The sequence below is a fragment of the Dermacentor variabilis genome, chromosome 5 (assembly GCF_050947875.1).
Source record: "Dermacentor variabilis isolate Ectoservices chromosome 5, ASM5094787v1, whole genome shotgun sequence".
NCBI lineage: Eukaryota > Metazoa > Arthropoda > Arachnida > Ixodida > Ixodidae > Dermacentor > Dermacentor variabilis.
In genome coordinates this window covers 63535114-63556210 of record NC_134572.1, presented here as the reverse complement: position 1 = coordinate 63556210, position 21097 = coordinate 63535114, and the positions used below count along the sequence as shown (strand labels likewise).

General features: G+C 42.3%; 1 protein-coding gene across 4 annotated transcripts in view; it reads right to left on the bottom strand.

Moving 5' to 3' along the window:
• Window positions 1-4955: 4955 nt before the first annotated feature.
• The window catches only part of Rlip (Ral interacting protein), a 29491-nt gene continuing 13349 nt past the window's right edge, over window positions 4956-21097 (bottom strand). For 2 of the 4 annotated variants that reach the window (XM_075692606.1, XM_075692607.1), the window contains exons 10-15: window positions 18573-18944; window positions 16686-16764; window positions 14339-14567; window positions 9998-10061; window positions 8502-8564; window positions 4956-7845 (exon numbers count right to left, since the gene is read on the bottom strand). In XM_075692606.1, the coding sequence (XP_075548721.1) occupies window positions 7735-7845; window positions 8502-8564; window positions 9998-10061; window positions 14339-14567; window positions 16686-16764; window positions 18573-18944 (918 nt within the window). In that variant the 3' untranslated portion in view covers window positions 4956-7734. The remainder of the gene's footprint in view (window positions 7846-8501; window positions 8565-9997; window positions 10062-14338; window positions 14568-16685; window positions 16765-18572; window positions 18945-21097) is intronic. The other 2 variants (XM_075692608.1, XM_075692609.1) reach the window with 2 other exon arrangements.

Genomic DNA, 21097 nt, shown 5'->3' with positions numbered 1-21097 from the left:
GGATGTACAAGTGTTAGGTAGGATAAAGTGCAGTGCGTATGTACTTAGCGATCCCGAAAGCGGGCAGCCGCTAACTGCGTCAACGGACACGCCAACAAGACACACACGTGCCCGGGTGCCTCACGAAGCGCTACGAACAAAAAGCCTTGTGAAAGAAAAACGCGCTCGGGGCGGGGCTGTCCGAGCTCACCGCCTCTCCCTGTGACGACAGCCATCAATCAAGCGCGGAGTTCGAAGCCACGCCTTTCGCAAGCAGCAGGCCCTGGCATACGGGTTGCACGGCGCGAGGAGACTGACACATTATCCGAACGAGAGCGTCGAAAGGGAGAGAAATCATAGGTTAGTGAGGGCTAAGATTCACCTCAATTTGAAGAGAAAAAGGGTAAAATTGGTCAATAAAAAACAGGCGAACCTAGATGCAGTAAGGGTAAAAGCAGACAAATTCAGGCTGGTACTTGCAAACAAATATGCAGCCTTGGAACAGAGATGAAGATGACATGGAGGTAATGAATGAAACCGAGGCTGGCTTCAGAGACAGCAATTGAAGTGGGAGGTAAGGCACCAAGACAACCGGTAGGCAAGCTCTCCCAAGTAACAAAGGACCTGATAAAGAAACGCCAAAGAGTGAAAGGGTCCAACTCAAGAGATAAGATAGAATTCGTGGAACTATCAAAACTGATCAACAAGGAGAAAATAAGGGATATTCGAAATTATAACGTGAGAAAGACTGAGGAAGCTGTAAAAAATGGATGCAGCATGAAATCAGTGAGATGGAAACTTGGCATAGGACAAACCAAGATGTCTGCAATGAAATATAAGCATGATAGTATCATCAGCAATCTCAAAGGTATAGTAACAGCAGCAGAAGAATTCTATACTGACCTGTTCAGTACCCAGAGGAGCCGCAATACCTCCATTCGAAGCAGTAATGAACAGGGTAGAATTTGTTGCTGGGCAAGTTGGTTGGGATCTGAAGAATACATTGTTGCGCCAAAAAAGGAAAATAAAGACTTGTCAATCTGTCTTTTCGTACTCTTCCTTCTCAAGTCTTTATTTTCCTTTTTTGGCGCAACAATGTATTCTTCAGTAATGAACAGGTTGCAGAGACTCCTTCTATAGCTAGCGATGAGGTTAGAAGGACCTTGCAAAACATGAAGCGGGGAAAAGCGGCAGGAGAAGATGGAATAACAGTCGATTTAATCAAAGATGGAGGAGACAATGCTTAAAAAACTGGTGGCTCTCTAGAAGTGTCTATCAACTTCAAGGGTTGCAAAAAACTGGAAGAATGCAAACATTATACTAATCCACAAAAAGGGAGATGTTAAAGAATTGACAAATTATAGGCCAATTAGCTTACTCCCAGTATTATATAAAATGTTCACCAAGATATTTTCTAATAGAATAAGGGCAACACTGGACTTTAGTCACCCAAGGGAGCAGGCTGGCTTCAGGAAGGGATACTCTACATTGGATCACATGCAAGTCATTAATCAGATAATCGAGAAATTTGCTGAGTACAATCAGCCTCTATATATGGATTTCATAGATTACGCAAAGGCATTTGATTCAGTAGAGATACAAGCAGTCATAGAGGCATTACATAATCAAGGAGTACAGGCCACTTACGTAAATATCTTGAAAAATATCTACAGAGGTTCCACAGCTACCTAATTCTACACAAGTAGGAAGATACCTATAAAGAAAGGGGTCCAACAAGGAGTCACAATCTCTCCAATGCTATTCACTGTGTGCTTGGGAGAAGTATTCAAGCTATTAAACTGGGAAGACTTAGGAGCAAGAATCAACGGTGAATATCTCGGCAACCTTCGGTTTGCAGATGACATTGTCCTGTTCAGCAACACTGCAGACGAGTTACAACAAATGATTGAAGACCTTGATAGAGAGGGTGTAAGAGTGGGGTTGAGGATTAATATGCAAAAGGCAAAGATAATGATCATTAGCCGGGCAAGGGAACAAGAGTTCAGGATCACCAGTCAGCCTCTGGAGCCTGTGAAGGAGTACGTTTACCTAAGTCAATTACCCACAGGGGAACCTGATCATGAGAAGGAAATTTATAGAAGAATAAAAATGGGTTGGAGCACATACAGCAGACATTGTCAGCTTCTGACTGGAAGCTTACCATTATCGTTGAAAAGGAAGGTGCACAATCAGTGCATTTTACTGGTGCTGACATATGGGGCAGAAACTTGGAGACTGGCAAAGAAGCTTGGGAACAAGTTAAGGAGCGCGCAAAGAGCGATGGAACGAAGAATGCTAGCCATAATGCTAAGAGATAGAAAGAGAGTGGTTTAGATCAGAGAGCAAACAGTTATAGCTGATATTCTAATTGACATTAAGAGAAAAAAATGGAGCTGGGCAGGTCATGTAATGAGTGGGTTAGATAAACGGTGGACCATTAGGGTTACAGAATGGGTGTCAAGAGTAGGGAAGCACAGTCGAGGACGGCAGAAGACTAGGTGGGGCGATGAACTTAGGAAATTTGTGGGCCCTAGTTGGAATCGGTTGGCACATGACAGAGGCAATTGGAGATTGCAGGGAGAGGCCTTCGTCCTGCAGTGGGCATAAAATAGGCTGATGATGTGATGATCAGGGTGCCCTATGAACCAATTGACCTAGATAAACATACTCCTGTACAGACTCTACAGGCTAACTGGCGATTCTAAATTGTAGTACCCTTGCCAGACCACTGAACACTAGCTTTGTCTTCTGCAAATTTTCAGCCCCACCTTGCACTTTCTCAGTTAAGGTTCACAAATCATTTCTTGTAATTCGTCCCCAGTGTTGCTGAATAGGACAATGTGATCTGCGACCCGAAGATTATTAAGATATCTGCCGTTGATCCTCACTCTTAAGCCTTCCCACTCCAATAGCTTGAATACTTCTTTGAAGCATGCCTGAATAACATCAGAGAGATTGCGCCTTCTTGCCCGACTCCTTTCGATAGGCAACTTCTACTGTTGTTCTGGAGAATGATGGCAATTGTGGAATCTTTGCAGATATTGTCGAAGACATTCACTGCAGGTATCGCTATTGAATCAAATGCTTTTTCATAGTCTATGGAAGTCATATAGAGAGGTTGATTGTACTCCACAGATTTCTCAATTAGATGACTCATGACATGGTTGTGATACATTGTAGAATATCCCTTCCTGGAGCCAGCCTGTTCTTCTTGGTTGATTCCCAGATTATATAGGAAATTATCTTGGTGAATATGTCATACAATTCTAAAAGCTGTCTAATGGTTCTACAGTTCTTCTTTAACATCTCCCTTCTTATAGATTAGTACTATGTTGACATTCTTCCAGCTCTCTGGTATACTTGAAAGTCGTGGGGTATTGTGTATAAAGGGCCACAAGCTTTTCAAGCATATCTCCTCCATCTTTGATTTAACCAACTGTTATTTCTTCTTCTCCTGCCACTTTTCCTTGGGTCATGTCTTGTAAGGCCCTTCTGGCTTCATCACTAGTTATAGAATGAGCATCTGTATCCTGTTCATCACTACTACAAATGAAATGTAGCATGGCTGCTCTGGGTACTGTACAGACCAGCATGGAATCTGCTGGCTTTACTATATCACTGAAATTGCTGATGACATTACTCTGCTTATCTTTCATTGCATACATCTTGCCTTGTGCTACACGTTTTTTTCTTCACGATTTCATGCTACGGCTAGTTTTTGCTGTGTCCTCAATCTTTCCCACATTATTTCTAACATTCCTTATTTTCTTCTTGTTGATCAGTTTTGACAGTTCAGCGAATTCTATCTGATCTCTTGAGTTAGGACACTCATGTTTTGACCTTTGTTTATTAGGTCCTTTGTTACTTGGGAAGGCTTACCTACTAGTTACCTTGATGCCTTACCTCCCACTTCAATTGCCGTCTCTGAAATCAACCTAGTTATGGTGTAATTCATTACGTCAGTGTCATCTTCCATATTCCTGTTCTAAAGCTGCATATTTGTTTCCTAACACCAGCCTGAATTCGTCCGCCTTTATCCTTACTGCGTCTAGGTTGGCCTGTTTCTTCTTAATTTTACTCTCTCTCTCTCTCTTCAAATTGAGAGAAATCCTAGACCTCATTAATATACAGCCACTGCACTTTACCCTAGCACTACTACATCCTGCACTATGCTGGGAACGACAGAGAGTATGAAATCAATTCCATTTCTCGTTTCTCCATCAGGGCTATTCCAGGTCCATTTTCTGTAACTACACTTCCTGAAGAAGGTATTCATTATTTGTAGCCTATTCCTTTTTGCAAATTGTACCAACATCTCTCCCTCTAGTGTTACTAGAATCGATGCCATAATTGCCAATTGCTTGCTCCCCAGCCTGCTCTATCCCCACTTTTGCATTGAAGTCACCCATGACTACAGTTTACCGAGTTTTCACTTTTCTCATCGCTATTTGAACATCTTCATAAAACTGTTCTATTCATTGCGACTGGAGGTTGGAGCGTAGGCTTCTACTACCTTTATTCTATACCTCCTATTCAGCTTTATTACGACGACTGCTACCCTCTCATTAATGCTGTAGAATTCATTGATGTTGCCCGCTATGTCCTTATGGATTAGAAATCCTACCCTGTATTCTTTACTCATCTGGAAGACCTCTGTAATGCAATGTCTCAAATCCTGGAATAAGCATCAACTAGCCCATGTTTCTCCTCCAGCTGAATCTCCTACCAAATGCCTGTTAAAACTTTAAGTCTAACACAACTTGTGTCGCTACTAAAGCACATCTGAATTCTTGTGATGTTTTAACTTGATACTCATCTAACATGTTTAACAGGCCGCCCTATTTGAATTAATAAAGCTTTAATATGCATTGAAAATGCAACTGGCCAACAAAATTGAAAGGTTTTCTCGAGTTAAATGTGAGTTTATATTATCAAAACCAAACTATTTCCCACACAGAAAAGGTACTCACACAGTGTATTTACAAACAGAGATTTATTAACATCCTGTCCATCATAAACTATATCCACACTCAACAAACCATGCTTGGAAGAAGTCTTGTTACCAACTTGCACGCAGTGGCCTAAAAACATGAAACAAGCTAAGTTGAAAGCCTTTGTTGAAGCCACAAGCAGAAAAGTGAGTAAGACCTAGTTGCTATTGTCTCACCACACTACGGTAACTCCTTCAATAGTAATAAATAAATAAATGCAGTCACAAAAGGCTTCCAGGATTACTGGAGCCTTCCTTGTACATGGCCAGAGATGAGTGAAATAGAACAAGCTGGTGCATGCAACACAATTTAGAATTTATGAAGCACAGTTTACATTTGAGACCAACATTTGCTCGTACTTCAAGCTGCATGAAACGACAACTGAGGGTAACCAATGACTACATCATACAAGGCATGGAAGCCTTAATAAACATTTACTAGCCACAACAGCAGTCTGAACAATGTGGCACGTATCCCTTGAAATTTCTGCATGCCAACTAAGCTGCAATGAGACATTGCTTTTTCCTAATGCTCCTCCGTTTTGGAAGGTGCCGAGATCTGGTACACTGTAGCCATGAGGTTTGAATTCAAGAACTCGCTTGAGCAGATGCCAGCACTATGAAGCATACAGTGCATTTCAGTGACAACAGTTTCACAGAATTAAATTGTATTTGTGACGAAATGACAACTTTCGCTGGCCGAGATTCACAGCAATAGTGGAGATCAGAATGTGCACAAAAATCGCCTATGGGTTCTGTAAATAATCTTGGCTAGTTGACATTCTGAATAACTTTAGTGCACATATAGTAACTGTGGAATTCAAGGCTGCCACTGCTGGTGTTATGTCTTCCCAGTGGAAACTCACTTTAGCCATAGTTCCCAGACCTCCGTCACCACATTTGCAGTGGAATGCCACTCATCATTTTCCCAGACAGTATTCCTTAAGCACTGAAGACATACGTAACTGTGCAGGACGTGCATCCTGTGGCAGGTTTTTCAAAATTAACACAAACCTAAATAGTTCGCAGTTCTCTAAATTCCTACCAAGTAGACATGCCTTGCTGGCTCCAATATTGCAATTGAAACCAGTGCTCTAAAATATTTAAAACATTGATTAGTTAATAGTACATCATTTGGATTATCGCAAACTATGATGTCTAAATTATAATTTTGTCTCTAATTCCCTATTTTCGTTAAGTGGAAGCGGTCGTTGCTGAAACATGTGCTATATACAGTCGAGCACCTCTACAATGAATGCCTCTACAAGATGACCTGTATAACAAAGGAATAATTCTGCCCCAGTTCTATTGTGAGCTCTGTGGTGCGCTACCTCTACAACAAGTGACCTGTATAACAAATGACTTTGAAGGCTCCAAGCACTTCGTTGTAAAGGCATTCAACTGTATTGCCTCATACCAACAGCACAGCATGCAGCATCTGCTGACAGTAAGTCCGAATTATATGTATACAACGCTTCAATTGCAGTTAGCTAAGTGAGTGCTAGTTATGTTTGCTGCTAGCAGGTGCTGTTAATGATCAAGTGACCAACATGGCATCACTGGCATCTGTGCTAGACTAGTCCTCACGCACATTTCGGGTCCAATCTATTGGCAAGAAACTCCTTGCAGAGTGTGAAAATGAAAAAGCACTGCAAGACTCATGCTATTACTGGCATCTCCTATTCGCTTGAGAAGCTAGTGTTACATGACAAAGAAATGTCTCACGACAAATTATGTTGCCCTAACGTGCAACACAAAAAGTGCAGTTATTTTCACTAGCGAAGCCCAGGTTATCACTTGGCTTGATGTTTGATACATGCTTTTAAAGCAATGAGCCACCTAACAGTGAGGTCTTGCAATGAATAGTATTTGCCCATTTCTGTTTCCGTCAAGACAGTGTTCCTTAGTTGGGGCGATACCGAACAAAGCATATGTTCAAAATGTATAAAAACATTAGGCCAAATTCACTAGCTTGAGATCACAAGCATGCTTGCCATGCAGAGCCAGAATGTCAACTACTTTGCATGCAAATGAGAATGCAAGGCACACAAGAACTACAGTAATCTACCAATACATCTTGATACACACTGAGCTTGCAGCATCACAGACACCAATTGGCTTTTTTCTCTTTGCAGCAATGTTGTTTCTAGTTGTTTATAAAAGTCACTGAACAACTTTAGCCTGTACAATATACATTTTAGCGTTACCATTTTAGCCAAATACCAGAAGCGCGAAAAGCAGTGCTAGTGGCAAAGTCTGGTGACCCTGTGTTCAAGCCAGAACACAGTTCTTATCTTTCATTCTTAACCTGGCGGGGATAGGTAAAGCATTGGGAAGTTTTTGTCACTGCCAAAGCATTTATGACAGCAGATAAGAGCACACAGACACAGAATACCTGTGGTATGTTTGAGCACAGCATAGCAAGACATTACTGCCAGTGCTGCTGTCTGCAGCTCCATGGTATTGTGTTAATACAGTTACACTAAAATTTACAGGCATCAACAAAACGCTTTTCTCATTAATTTTTCCATGAGCGCTGACTATGCATACAAGCCAAGAATAAATGACACAGAACACAGAGGGGACAGCAAAACAGGCAGCAGATTAAGCATGAAAATGAGAGAGAGAAGTCAAGGTGTGAGAAATTAGTGGAATGAATTTTTGCGAGACGTTTGGCAGTAGTACGAATGCTTCTGACAGCAGGAATCAGCATGGCCGTTCCATGTTCATTGTGTCACCCTATGAAGAGAGATTGATCAGCCTGGTCAGACTTTCAGCATCTTGGCTTCGTTTTGGAGCAAGCGCATCTTGACCTTGATCTCGACGCAAGCCTCCCGTTCTTTCAAGATCTTCTGGCTAAGGTCCATTGCGTGTTCCTACATTAAAGGGTGAAAAGAGTGGCTGATTGTAGGGTCACTGAAATCACTGGTCTCTTCTTTCCATTTCATTCTCCAGCATGAAAACACTGACAGATGTTGAAATACGTAATCATTTCTCTATCGTCAGCCTTGAGTGACTGTTTTTGATATGTATATTTTTCGCACTTTTCAGCAACTGATTATTAAGCCTCTCTGCAGCCATGTTACACCTACCATTCGAAATGAATTTCTCATTGACAAGTTGATTGGCACTTTCTGGCCATATCTGGCCCTTGCACCACAAAACACATGCATCATGACACATGATGTTGAGCATGCAAGGCTCCTTGCATACTGGAGTGCATGTAGGCTCACAGCTGCTCACCAATCACCATCTTAGCGCTCTGGCAAATTTGCTTTCATTGACCTTTCTTTGGTTAAAACCGAACTCCTGAGAAAAAATTTGGCTTACCTTGTTTCCTTTCATTTTTCCGGTAAAATCAACGAACATTAAACCTTATACATAATGTAACTGTGAATATACAGGGTCAGAAATCCCAAATAAATATCAAGCCTAATGATCTCTCGTGCTTTCTTCGGCAAAATCTCTGCAAGGTTAGGGTTTGCCAAAAAGCCTCACATCAAGTTGAGAGACAGTGAAACTTATCACTTACCGAGAGATGCTTGTTTTCTTCCATAAGCTGAGCAAGTTCTTGTTTAAGTTCTTCTTCACCATCCTGGAAGCCACTCAGTCAAGGAATAACATTAAGATTTTTGCTCAGTAGCTCCAGGCCCAAAAACATTTGTAGTGATTTTAAGTCTTGTTTTAGAGGGTCTGTAAGACACTTAGCACGCGAAGGAATTTAACTTGCCAAATTGTTAATGTTACTAACTGTTTCGGTTTTAGATGCACAAGATGAACTAGCAAACAGGAGGACTACTATATTGTAGCCCTGTAGCAAATGTGACCAGTTGGTAGACATTATTAATGGACAGCACAAAAGGAGCAGACAAAGAAATACAAAGCACTTGCCCAATCTTGTTTTCTGTTTGTTTGCTTCATTTGTGCTATCTTCTATCAGAAATATTAGGTGGGCATGCAGTGGGAGCACATTCTCTACTCTGTTCTCCATAAAGAAGCTATTAGGGGTGTCATATAGGGCAGTCTAGATCAATATTGACCACCTAGAGTTAAGACTGCACCTAAACCTGCCAGATTAATGGCAAACATCCTTTTTTTAAAGTTTATCCTGAGTACACGCCTTTTGCGAGATACATACAGATATTTTAACGATTGTTTACCTTTTGAAATGGCACATGGCATACACAGTTGATCTCAATGATCACACTGACATGGCCACTAAAACCATAACATGACTTTTCCAGTGGCTTCATTGTTGCTGATTTTGCCTGCAGCATGCTTTAGGAAATGCTTGAAGCAAGTACTCCTCTGGTGTCCTTTCACCATCACCCAACTTTCAAGTGAATGGTCGAAGACTGATGAGTGAAACAGTTGAGCCATTGTTTGCAGTACTAAACAATTTTGCATTCAGCTGTCACTGAAATGTATATAGGAGGGTATGCTTGCATTCTTGCACAGCCAAAAGAGGGCACTGCATAGGCACCTTCAACCTTCAATACTTTTTTACATTACCTTTTTTGAAACACCGCACAGTCCTATCTTTCAAACTTCTAAAGCTTTTTCACAAACAATTAACTTTTTGTAAAAATTGATGAAACATTTCTGAAATCTTAGAATGAGCCCAGTTTCGTTTTAGGAAAATTCGGTAGAGTTGGCAGGTATGCCAAATGTCACTGAGCATCAGGAAACACAGTGAGCAGAATGGCAACAAAGGTCACCGCAAGATGCTTGCCTGAAGCCAGTGTGTCTGGATTATGCACTCAGGCAAGAAAGAAAGAAAGCATTTCAAAGTTCCGTGCAGTGCACACAAATTCATATAATGATAGCTGAACATGCACACCTTATGAACTGCTAACTTTGATGCACATGCTTGGCTACCATCGCTTTACACTCAGCAATCATGAAAGACTTTACAGGGAGGCACGATGAAAGTATGTCAATGGCTGCCACAAAGCTCAAAAAAAAAAATCACTGCCCTCCGAAACCAGAAATACTGACATAATTCTTTCCACAAAACCACAAGGATACACTCTCACTTCCTTCTGTTCCAGAGCTGCTGCCGTCTGCCGACTCAACAGAGTACTGCTTGTACCTGCACAGCAAAATAAAGAGCATCAATGCTGAGGGCCAGTACACGCATGTATCCTGCCAAAAACAAGAGATTGACTTTCATAGAAAGTGGCAGATCAGTTCTAAGAAAGCCTACAAGGTGGAGGAAAGTACATGAAAGGGAAAAAAATTGGTATCCACTCGAAAAAAGCAGGAAGCTAGAAAGGTAACATATACGGGTTTCTCAGAAAGAAAGCCTAGCAGTTGAAGCAAACTTCGTCCTCGAACCCGGGACCAACACCTTTCCGGGGCTGTCACTTTACAATCTGAACCAACTAGGCAGCTAGCCGATCACAGAGCAAAAGCGAATTCACCAACTTTTCATTAACTTTCATTAAGAGTACTCCGAACAATATATAGCTGTCCAATGGAAGGCACCCATTTCTCACCAATGCAACCTTGATTAGTGTCTTTATAGATATACTGAGGAAAGTTTACTTTTAACTGAAGAACTAAGATTTTCCCACACAAAAGCACAGGGAAAACAAAAGATGTCCGTAGGCAACTTTGAACAACTCTGAATCAAATTTGAGGACATTTGACAGATATATACAGTTAAACCTTGATATAATGAACTTCAATATAACAAAATTCTTGATACAATGAAGTATTTAAGTTTTCATAACCTCTTTTCCACAGAAAACCATGTAATTAGAACCTCTATATAAAGAAGTGTGTTTGCATGCGATTTCAATATAACGAAATTTCGCTTCCGCAGCAAAGGAATGCCGAGACGGTAAATGGAAACTTCTGCGGACGCAGATGGTCAAATTATTGAATTACAAGAAGCTGCTTGCAAATGCACCTCTCACATTGCATGTGGCGCGACAAGAGCGACCGCCGAAGTGAAGCCGCATCATGTTCCGTATAAAGTCAAAGTGTGATAAGATCCTACCATGCCCCGCGCACTTTGTGCTTTAAAGTGCAAGTGAAAGTGTGCAAGGGTGAGAAGAAAGATGGCGGCTTCACACACGAGTGCTGCCTTCCCGCGTGAGCAAATGGAAAGAGTGGGAGGGGAGTGAGCTCGAGGTAACGCAATCAAGCACATGCAAGGAGCAGGGTGGGTAAGTCGCCATGCGTCGCGATTTCTGGCGCGCGCCTCGGCCATGGCTGCACATGGGTGCTTTAGAGGTAATCTGCCGCGTGTGCAAAGAGTGGGCGTGCTGAGAGCTCATGACATCATGTAAGCTGTCTTCCCACACGTTTAGTATTGGAGGTTGCGTAATCTCGAGTTTTGGTGACCCGTTGGAGCACGAGACAGACGAAGCATTCGCTCCCCGCTGCCAGCACTTTTCATGATAGCGTCGTCCCAGTGCAGGCAACGCTATCAGCCACGGAGGCGGAGAGCACGTGAAAGTGTGGGTGGCTTCGCGTCATTCGCACTGCCAATGTGAAGATATTGTCGACGTGGCATGAAACCATATCATTCATCGCCGACTCCTAAATTCATCAACATGAATTGTTTTCTCATTCAAATTAGCTTGTTTCGATTGCCAGACAATACAGAAAATTTTGTGGCCCCTTTCCATGCAAGAAAAATTGATCGGCGATTGTACTCATTTGCATAAAAGGTCGAATTTCAATACAACGAAATTTCGATATAACGAAGCAAATTGCAGTTTTGAACTATTTGGTTATATCGAGGTTCAACTGTATTCTGGTGACTGCTGGAGGCAAACTTGTTATTTGAGGTCTCTTTTTTTTTTCTTCCACAAATAAGAGAAAAAAACTAATAGCACTTACAAAAATCTAAGAAAACAAGTATACAACATTTTCACCACAGAAACTAGGGAAAGGCATAGAAATGGACAGGTATGAATGGATATTATTAGTATTCCATACGAAACAAGCTAGTGGCAGGTGTCGCCAAGCTTGAAACCCTACTCCAGACAACTGTAAGCAAGCTTATCAAGCAAGACAACCATCATTATCATCTGAATCGTTTCCACTGCAGGGCAAGGACTTTTCCAAAAACCTTCAGTTGCTTCTGTCCAGATACATCAGCCAATTTATAACTGTCACATGGGTACCTGCAAACTCCTTTCAGTTCCTTTGTCTTTATTCCGAGGGAGTACACTCAGTGTCACACGGTTGCCCTTTCAATAAGGGAGCTTAATTCCTTCTGTACAGAAGATGAGCTAAGCTTGTACAGCACATATTTGCAAAAAAAGACAAATGGCAAGCCCGACTCTCGCAGCACTGGTTTATTTTTCATGCAGCCCTTAAGACGATTTAAGCTCGTCCATTGCTCTGTGTTTGTCGCAAATATCAGATAGCGGAAGGAGCCACCTTTGACTTCAATAAACAGTTGCAAGTAGCGCCTTGTCCTGTGTTTTCTTCCTTCTTTGTGTGCCGTTACCGTTGGCGCTTCATTTTTTGAAAAATTTTGGAAGTTGTGAATGTAGACTTTGTTTTGTTGTTGTGTTGCCAGCTGTATATTTCAATATAGCATGCCAAGTGGGCAGAGCGAACGCTTTCAAGTCTTGTTGGATGAAAAAAAAAAGCATTGATTCAGAGAGCTCAGCTTCACTTCATCGATTTTACAATGCACTATGTTGAAACATTTAAAGAATAAAGGTGAAAACGCACAGTGAAGCCCACTTTCGTTAGTGTTGCTTTTTTTGATAAACACTGACTCTTTGACAAAGTTTTCGCTTGGTCTTGCTTTATATGACCAGCAATTATTGGCACGAAAAAACAAAAATTTTTGCTTTTTCGCTTTTTCACTTGTTTTCTGTAGAGGGCTAATGGTGCTTTTCATGAAGGGAGTTTGGTGACTTCCCGTGACAGCTTAAGGAAGTGCTCTCGTTCCCACAGCGCTTGAGACAGAACTGAAAAATTCACTTCTGTCTACATTAAACATACTTCTGCTTCTAATTACAACAATTTTGCTTGCATAATAGTACAACAGTACACACAGGTGCCATTTTGTTCACTGCAAGGTTTCCTGCATGTGTTTTGTCATGGTTGTGGCCTGTCATGCTTTGCAACAGAGCACAGAATGGCCAGTCTGCAAGGTCTACTGCAAGAAAGGCTTGAAAGATTGCTGGGCACAAGATGCTATGGTCAGGGAACACGACTACAGCAAGAACAGCACAAGTCAGTAGCAGCCCCACATTGTGCACAAAAATGTTCAGTAAGCAGAAGGTTGCCAACATCGCTCTTAGGATCGTTAAGTTTATCGCGTGCAGTCTGCTTTTTACAGAATTCATTAATTCTACAAAGATGGTGAACCAGACGTGTTTCAGTTGTCAGACAGTGCTCGTCTCGTCTTTTTCCTTCTGTGCCATCGCTTACTGTGGTTGCTATTATGGGTAGTGAATTGCATTAAATTTCTAAAATATTGTTACACACGAGGTGTTTAATGGAGAACCAGATGAATCTGTTTGACAGGCACGTTTTTAACAGTCCCGAGGCAGCTTGGCTCACGTCGTTCTCTTCTTCTTCCACCTCGTTGTCTGCGCAGCAGCTGTGGATCATAACAGAGCTCGTGACAATATATATTTTTTTTTTCTGGAAACATTACGTAAAATGGTCTTAGGAATAATCATAAGTTTTTTTTCCGTTTACATAAACCAAACAGAGCCTAGCATGCCCCTGGTGGTTCTTGCTAAAAGCTCGTTGATGGCCATGTAACATGATCACAAATCTTTCGAGGTCGAATCTCTTTAGGACGTCTCGCGCTCTGTTATCTTAAGAGAGTTCATGTGTATTGCCCTATGCCTTCGAATCCTCTAGTGCCATTGATAGCATATTCATTGCTGAGGCAACAAATCGTTTGCTATAATAGGCCACCAATAGACCAATTTCACCATGTTTAGAGAGGAAGTGCAGTGGCCCTGTCAGTGCCAGGATGGTAGTGATCCTTGACACTTTTCCGTTGTGCTCGGACTCAAGGTAACATAAGATGAATGCCAAGGACAATGCAACTGTGGATTATTCCAGCGAAACTTAAGGTGAAGTTGGGGCCTGCGTCTATTCAACCTCACTCCCACTGCAAGATCTCTTTATTCTCATCTGCCTGCATTTCAATCTCGAGGTGTAAGTGGGTTCATCTTGGTACAAACACAACACACTTCTAACCACAGTTGCCCTTCAGCCCACTGAAGGCTACTACAACCAGCAAGCTCTGTGGCACTGGTGGTCTAGCGACCTCCATCATGAAATCGGTCTGTGTTCATGACCGGCCCAACTGCACTCCTTTCTCTTAAATCACAATTAGGATCACCAGTCTCATCACATCTCGAATGAAACACTCACTTGGCCAGCTTCTCATACTCGTCGATCTCACTGCGGAGACGCTCAGCCTCAGTGCGCTCCGCAGCAATCTTGCGGCGCAGCTCGTCACCCAGTGAGAGCAGCTCCTCCTGCTGCACCAGCAGCTCCAGCTCCTCACGCCGCAGCTGCTGCATCTCAGGATCCGTCTCTTCCTCGGGAAGCTTGGGGCGCAGAGCCGCCAGCAACTCTGCTGAAGCTTCTAATTCGGCCTCTTAATGGGGCAGAAACAACAAATTTTTTAGCCTCCATTTTCATGTTTCAAGAGTACATACTCACTATTACTCTCAGTACAGCTTGCTTCATTGGTGACAGTTAACTTACACAATTGAGCTTCACTACACTGCAGGCTGCTGTAGCCGACCTTGAGACACGATAAACATCGTTTGCACTACCATAGTGAAATCCAAGACACTAAGTCTAACATGCTACTGGTTATAGCAAATAAAATAAAGGGCAGCAATTAAATTTGACAGGGCTTGCTGTGATGCACTGCTACAGAGAGAAGCATACACAACTGTTACAATTACATAAGGATCCTTGTAACATTGCTTCATGTGTTGTGAATTGAAGTTGCTTCACTAAATCACACATTTCATTTTCAATGTGAGTTAGCCTATGGTATGCACTTGACAATGGCCATAGCCTTGTTTAGTATTTCTACAATGCCTGCCCAATTGTAGTGCAATGCCACCTTCAAAGATCAAAGTTTAGATTCTGGGGCTCTACATGCTGAAACCACGATCTGATTATGAGGCACGCTGTAGTGGGGGACTTCAGATCAATTTCAACCACATGGGTTTTTTTTTTAACATGCACCCAATGCATGACACATGGGCATTTTTGCATTTCGCTCCCATCAAAACGTGGCCCAGGATTTGATCCTGCGACCTCATGCTTAGCAGTGCAATGTTAAAGCCACTAAGCAACCACAGTGGGTCTTCACAGACCAGTTGTTGCTAAAGCACTGATAGCATTCAACATGTTTTGCTCCAACTCCTTAACTTCCACATGCAACTCTACTAGTCATGTGCAAATATTTAGTATTTTCTAACATTCAATCAGTGAGGATGACACTATTTGGTATTCATTTAGATTCAAATTTCAATATTTGCAATTTTTAATGTATTCAAAACAAATTATATATAATTTGAAAATGTGTACAAACAACAATTTTGGCTTACATGGTTTTGGTTGGCTCATAGACAAGGCAAGTCACAGAAAAAGTATTCATTAGCAGTCACCAACTGATATTTAGGACCCACTCAATCACTCAAACATCCCCATGACACTGCCACTAACATTATTGAACTAAGTTAAAATGGTGATCGAAGTTTTAAATGCCATATGTTGTTTCACTCTATATGCAAACAATGCTGGAAGAATGATGGCTGTGAAGAAAGTTAGTGTCATTCAGGTTGTTTACCGTACTCTCATTGACAAGGTGGTTTCTCGACTTTCCAAGAACCATACAGCCACTGTGAACTGATCAGTGTTGACATGGCACTAAAGTGTGTTGGTCGACACACGATGACACAGCACTAGTTAGGCTGAACAGTCAAGACAGTGTAGCTTGAAGCTTCACTACCGCCTGCTGTGGCAAACCTTTTTAAAAAAAAAAGTTTGCCACCATACTGATACGTTCGTACGAGTGGCTCATCAGTGATCGGGCCCGCAATCACATGCAAGGGGGCTAGACAAAGGGCTGCAGAAGTAACATCCAGGTGTGCGGGTGAAGAGCCGACAATTACAGTGAGCGTGCCTACCAAATTTGTCGATGCACTAGCTGGGCAAAACAGGTTAAGCTCACATGCAGGCAGAATGCAGCAAGCTGAATTTGTGCAACACATCCTAAACTGCCGGTGCCTTGCATTCTTGCAAATAAATATTTGAATATCAGCACTTTGGAAAGATGCAACTTCTTGTTGAGATAAAACTGTTCCCCCTTCGCAAGCAAAGGTCTTTTTTTTACACACACATACACACACATTTGTCAACTTCTAGCTGTTGTATGAAGCGCTTAATTAAGCAAATTGCACAACCATTCTGACTATTTCGAAATTCTTTGACCCTAATACAATTCCTTTTGAATTCACTTCGAACAAAAAGATTGATATTTGCACAGGCCTAAGTTGTACTAGCAGTGATAACAGTACTAAAAGAAAGTTCCCATTACCATGATTGCATCCCGCAATTTGTGACTGATATCTGGGGAAGTGGTGCCCTCCAAGTGACACCCGGTTTTATGCCAACTGTGCAGGCATAGTAATTAGACTGGAGGCTGCACAATGGGTCTCACATCCCAAAACAGCATGCAAGCAGCAATTATTACCTTCAGTCGCAGGTTTCTCAAATCCCTCTTCCTTGAGATCACCAGTGGCGTGCATCTCTCCACTGCCGACGACATCCTCCTAGACATTTAATCACGCACTACCATTAGTGAAACACCAAAGCATAGTAGCAAGCACAACCTATTACAACAAAGTAAAGGCCTGTCAGCTATTGTCGGCAAGCTGCCTTTCTTATGATATGGTGTATGTGTATGCAAAGAGTTAATAAAAATTGCACAACAGATTTTCTAAAAAAGCATTTGAAGGGACCTGACATCAATGGTCCTTGTTTTCACCCAAGCAGGTGCCTTTTAAATGTGTAGCCATGCTGCTAGATTTGTGTGGTGCTATGTATAATGTTACAAATAATTATTTTGGCCATTATTTACAGTGATCAGCTCCAGCTTTGGCCAGGAATATGGAAGAGCAGCACGACATAATAGGCAGTCAGACATTACGTTAACATGTTTCACAGGAACTAAAGTGGCATTCACGCAGGGAAGAAATCCCTTGCTTCAAATTGGGAAATGCGCATCGCCAGGGGATGGGATACGTTTTGCTGCAATGGAACAAAACATCTCCCTTTGGTGGAGGAGACAGCAGGGATATTGTGGACTAGTCTAGCAATCTACCCACTGGGCTCACCAGCAGTAAAGAGGTAGTATCAAAATAGCTTCTGTCTTCATGGGTGCTCGGTAGTCGATCGCTTTGCAGCGACTGTTTTTTAGTGGCATGAACACTTGCTGGTATGTCAAATCTCAGCAATGAAATGACTGCTTTTCATCTCACTAACCACTGCATAGCTGCACCCATGCATACGCTCAATGTTGGGAGTACACGCTGCTAAAATCATCTGCCAACATTCACATCTCTCAATCGCCACATCATACCCACACAGTCTATATAAGAAGGGGAGCAACGCAAAGCAGTATATATGATGGCTCATGGCGTCACACCTCCCTCCGTGTCATGGGCTCCCTAATGTGAATACCACTTAAAGAACAAAAGAGTGAAGCCTCAGTGCAGTTCATGTTTGGACAGAGAATGCATTTTTGTTGAGGCCTTAGTCTAGGTTAAGGCATCCAGAAACAAAGTGTTGCAATGCACCACCAAAGTGCTTCATTTCAATAAACAAAAGCAAATAGTTAACCTAATGGTTGCCATGCCAAGTTGCCCGAGTATTGTAACTAAATATGGCAGTTTAGATAGACTAGGCTTCCTGCTTAACAACCTTGAAACATGCAAAAAGAAGCAAAGAAACATCATGAGAGCAAAGCAACAATACTGCCTACACAATGAAAAGTTCAGTGCTTTCAAACATGAAGAATGTAACATCATAGATAAGGCATGAAAAAAAAAAAAAAGGGCACGGCTATAAGATTGCAGCAAGTGCAACACAGTAAGCATCACAATTTTCCTAAACATGGACAGCACGCAAGCAAATAAAGAGTGCCTAGCTAAGAACAAGAAAAAGCCCTCAAGCAAGCCGTTTAGGCAGGCAGTCTTCATTCACAGAGGTGCAACAAATTCAGCGCATGCAAAAACTGTATGGTATACCCTCTTCAGATCAAGTGCCAGAGAAAACAGGAGGGCCAAGCCACGGCAGAGGCACAATCCCAAAGCAACAGAAGAGCCGTCGACAATATGCACCCTAACAATGGCTGTAGCAAGGAAACCAACACTGCTGGCACTGGCTGCAACAAAGGCAATGAAGAAAGTGTGCAACTGAGAAAACATCCACAGGCAAGCGGTCTTCATTTGCAGAGGTGTGCAACAAAGCAAACTGCATGCAAGCCCAGCTTTGCGGAGCGCAGTCTTCAAGCGGAGGTGCCGGAGAGCACAGGCAGGTCAGACCACAGTGGCTGCATCAAGTTGCAGAAAGAGCCCACCTGATGAACTACGACTGCCTCCTGCAAAGGAGCTGCCAATACGATTGGTGCCACCTTTGGGATGGGCTGATGTGGAATCGGTGGCACAACTCTCTCCATTTCGGAAGCTGCTGGCACTTCAGTTTGGACTTGGCTAATGGGGGCAGACTTGGCCGTTGTGGCTTTTGGCTGTTCACTTGAGGAATCCTTGGCAGGGGCTGGCTCGGCAGGAGGAGGAGGAGCGACAACTGGTGTCGCCACAGCTTCGGGTGGAGGCTGTGGCAGAGCTGGTTCCGCGGCCGCTGGTAGTCGAAGCCGTGTGTCAATCTTTTCAATAGAGTCTGTTCGTGTGGGCTCCACAGGAACCTTCTTCACTTGTCGCAAGACACGCAACTGTGCAGTGTATTAAGTGGGTGGGTAACGGTCAATGCTCAGGGTTCTTTCACAGCCTGTCAGCATTTAAGGGCAAGGTTAGACTTGGGCACCAGGCTTTCAGAAAGAAGGCCATCCAAGAGGAAGCTTAAATATTTGTGCATGCCATTTAGCATTTTTGTAAGTCTTACTGCCTTGTATAATAATACAATAAAGACAACAAACAGGTTTTTTAAAGGTAGATTTAGACACTGATGTTCAATCTGGTTAATCAATAAGCTACATTTCTAATTATCTACCTAAAGAAGGAGAACAAAATTGTAACATGCAGTGGCATAGCCAGGAAGTTTTATGGGCGAGTGGGGGGGGGGGGGGGGGGGTAGAGCACACACTTTATCGGAGACGGAGTGGGGGAGGGCACACGTGCCTAGTGCGCACCCCCTCCCCCCTGGCTACGCCCCGGGTCTCATACAAATAAAATAAATATTGCACACATTCGTGCTGCATGCCTTAACTGAAGTTCTCGGGTGGTCAGACTACTTCAGCGAAACTAAGGCACTAATTTAAAAGTAGCAGGAGTAAGTTTATTTGGGAAAAACCTGTATATCTCATTTTACTGTACACGTGAAACAAGTTAGATGAAGTAGGGTGTGAATAAAAGAAATTCAGGAAATAACTTGGTCACTTGCAGAGCTGAATTCCTCAATGCAGTCCTCCTTAATATTTTAACAAATACTTAATATTTTAACAAACTGATTTTGCAGTGCTCGAAAAAGAGATGGAAGGGACATAACTTGTAAAGCTGTGCCAGGTGCCCGGTTTATCTATATAAAATCTTCCTTGCAGTTCAGTGCTTATCATATCTCAGTACTCTTCTTGGCTTCAACACATAATCTTCAGTACTAAGCAACATCACATACATGATTACACTTTACTAAAGCTTTGTTTATTCTCTCAAACACTAAGATGCATGAGCCGCTGTGGAAAAAAAGGAAGAAAATACATGCTGGCAGTATTTTCCTTTTATCGTTATCACCAGCATCAGCCTGAATTAATTTTACTACAGGGACAAAGGATCTCCAGTTACCTCTTTCCTCCATAACCAAACGCATCATGAAACTCATGAAACTTGTTATCTCGACACTGCATCCAATCTTCTGATTTCATTTCTCTTCCCTTGGCACCCAAGTTGTGCCTCTACCCTCATTAGGGTCGAAGCCTGCTCAGGTGCGTACATAATAACCTTTCAAGCCAGTTCTTGTTACCGGTTGGTGTATTATGAACATGAAAACAATTTTTCGTTTGAGTACCCCAACTATGAGCCAGAGGCAGCATCTCCAAGTAAGTGGAGAAAGTAACTGTCTCATTGTGATTCTTGCCGTAAAAACAGTTTTTATTGGCAAAATGACATAGATCGAGATCCATCATCACGTGGTATATTGGCTTGTTGACGTCTGCATCCTTTAAATCTGTCTACTCACAGTAATCAAGAGGTACTTGATGGTTGCCTTTTGTTGTCTGTGACGACACAACAGCCTAAACAAAACTGGTTGGAAATTTCATAAATGCTTACAGCGGCAATGAACCTAAAACACTTTCACGCAGTTCTGTATGTTAAAGACATTAAATCGGGGTTGAATATTTTATGTAATTGCAGCTGAGCTAATCCTGAAAAGGATTAAATTCAATGTACCCGACTGGGTAATTTATCTGCACTGCACATTACACGACTTGCTAACTCCACTCTTAACACTTAATGTCAACTAGATTATCATTACTTATGCTTCATCACTAATCTCTACTGCTGTCTTTCCATGTTTAGCTTCCCTTCACGATTCTTCGTAATCTCCAAGTTTCAATCCCATGGGTTAGCACCGGTACGGTGCAGAGATAAGTACACTTTTCTTTTCAAGGCCATTGGTTAGCCATTATTAAATAAAAACATTTCAGAATGTCCCGGAACAACTTACTATGACAGTGGAGTGTTCCAGATTAATTTTGGCCACTTGGCGTTTAACACGCACCTAAATCAAAGTGCACAAAAGCTTTTGCATTCTGCTCCCATCTGAAATCTGCTGCCAAAGATCGACATCAAGCCCATGACCTTGTGCTTAGCAGTAAAATGCCATGGACACTAATGACTTGGAAGTGCTGCAACACAAGCTCCAACCCAT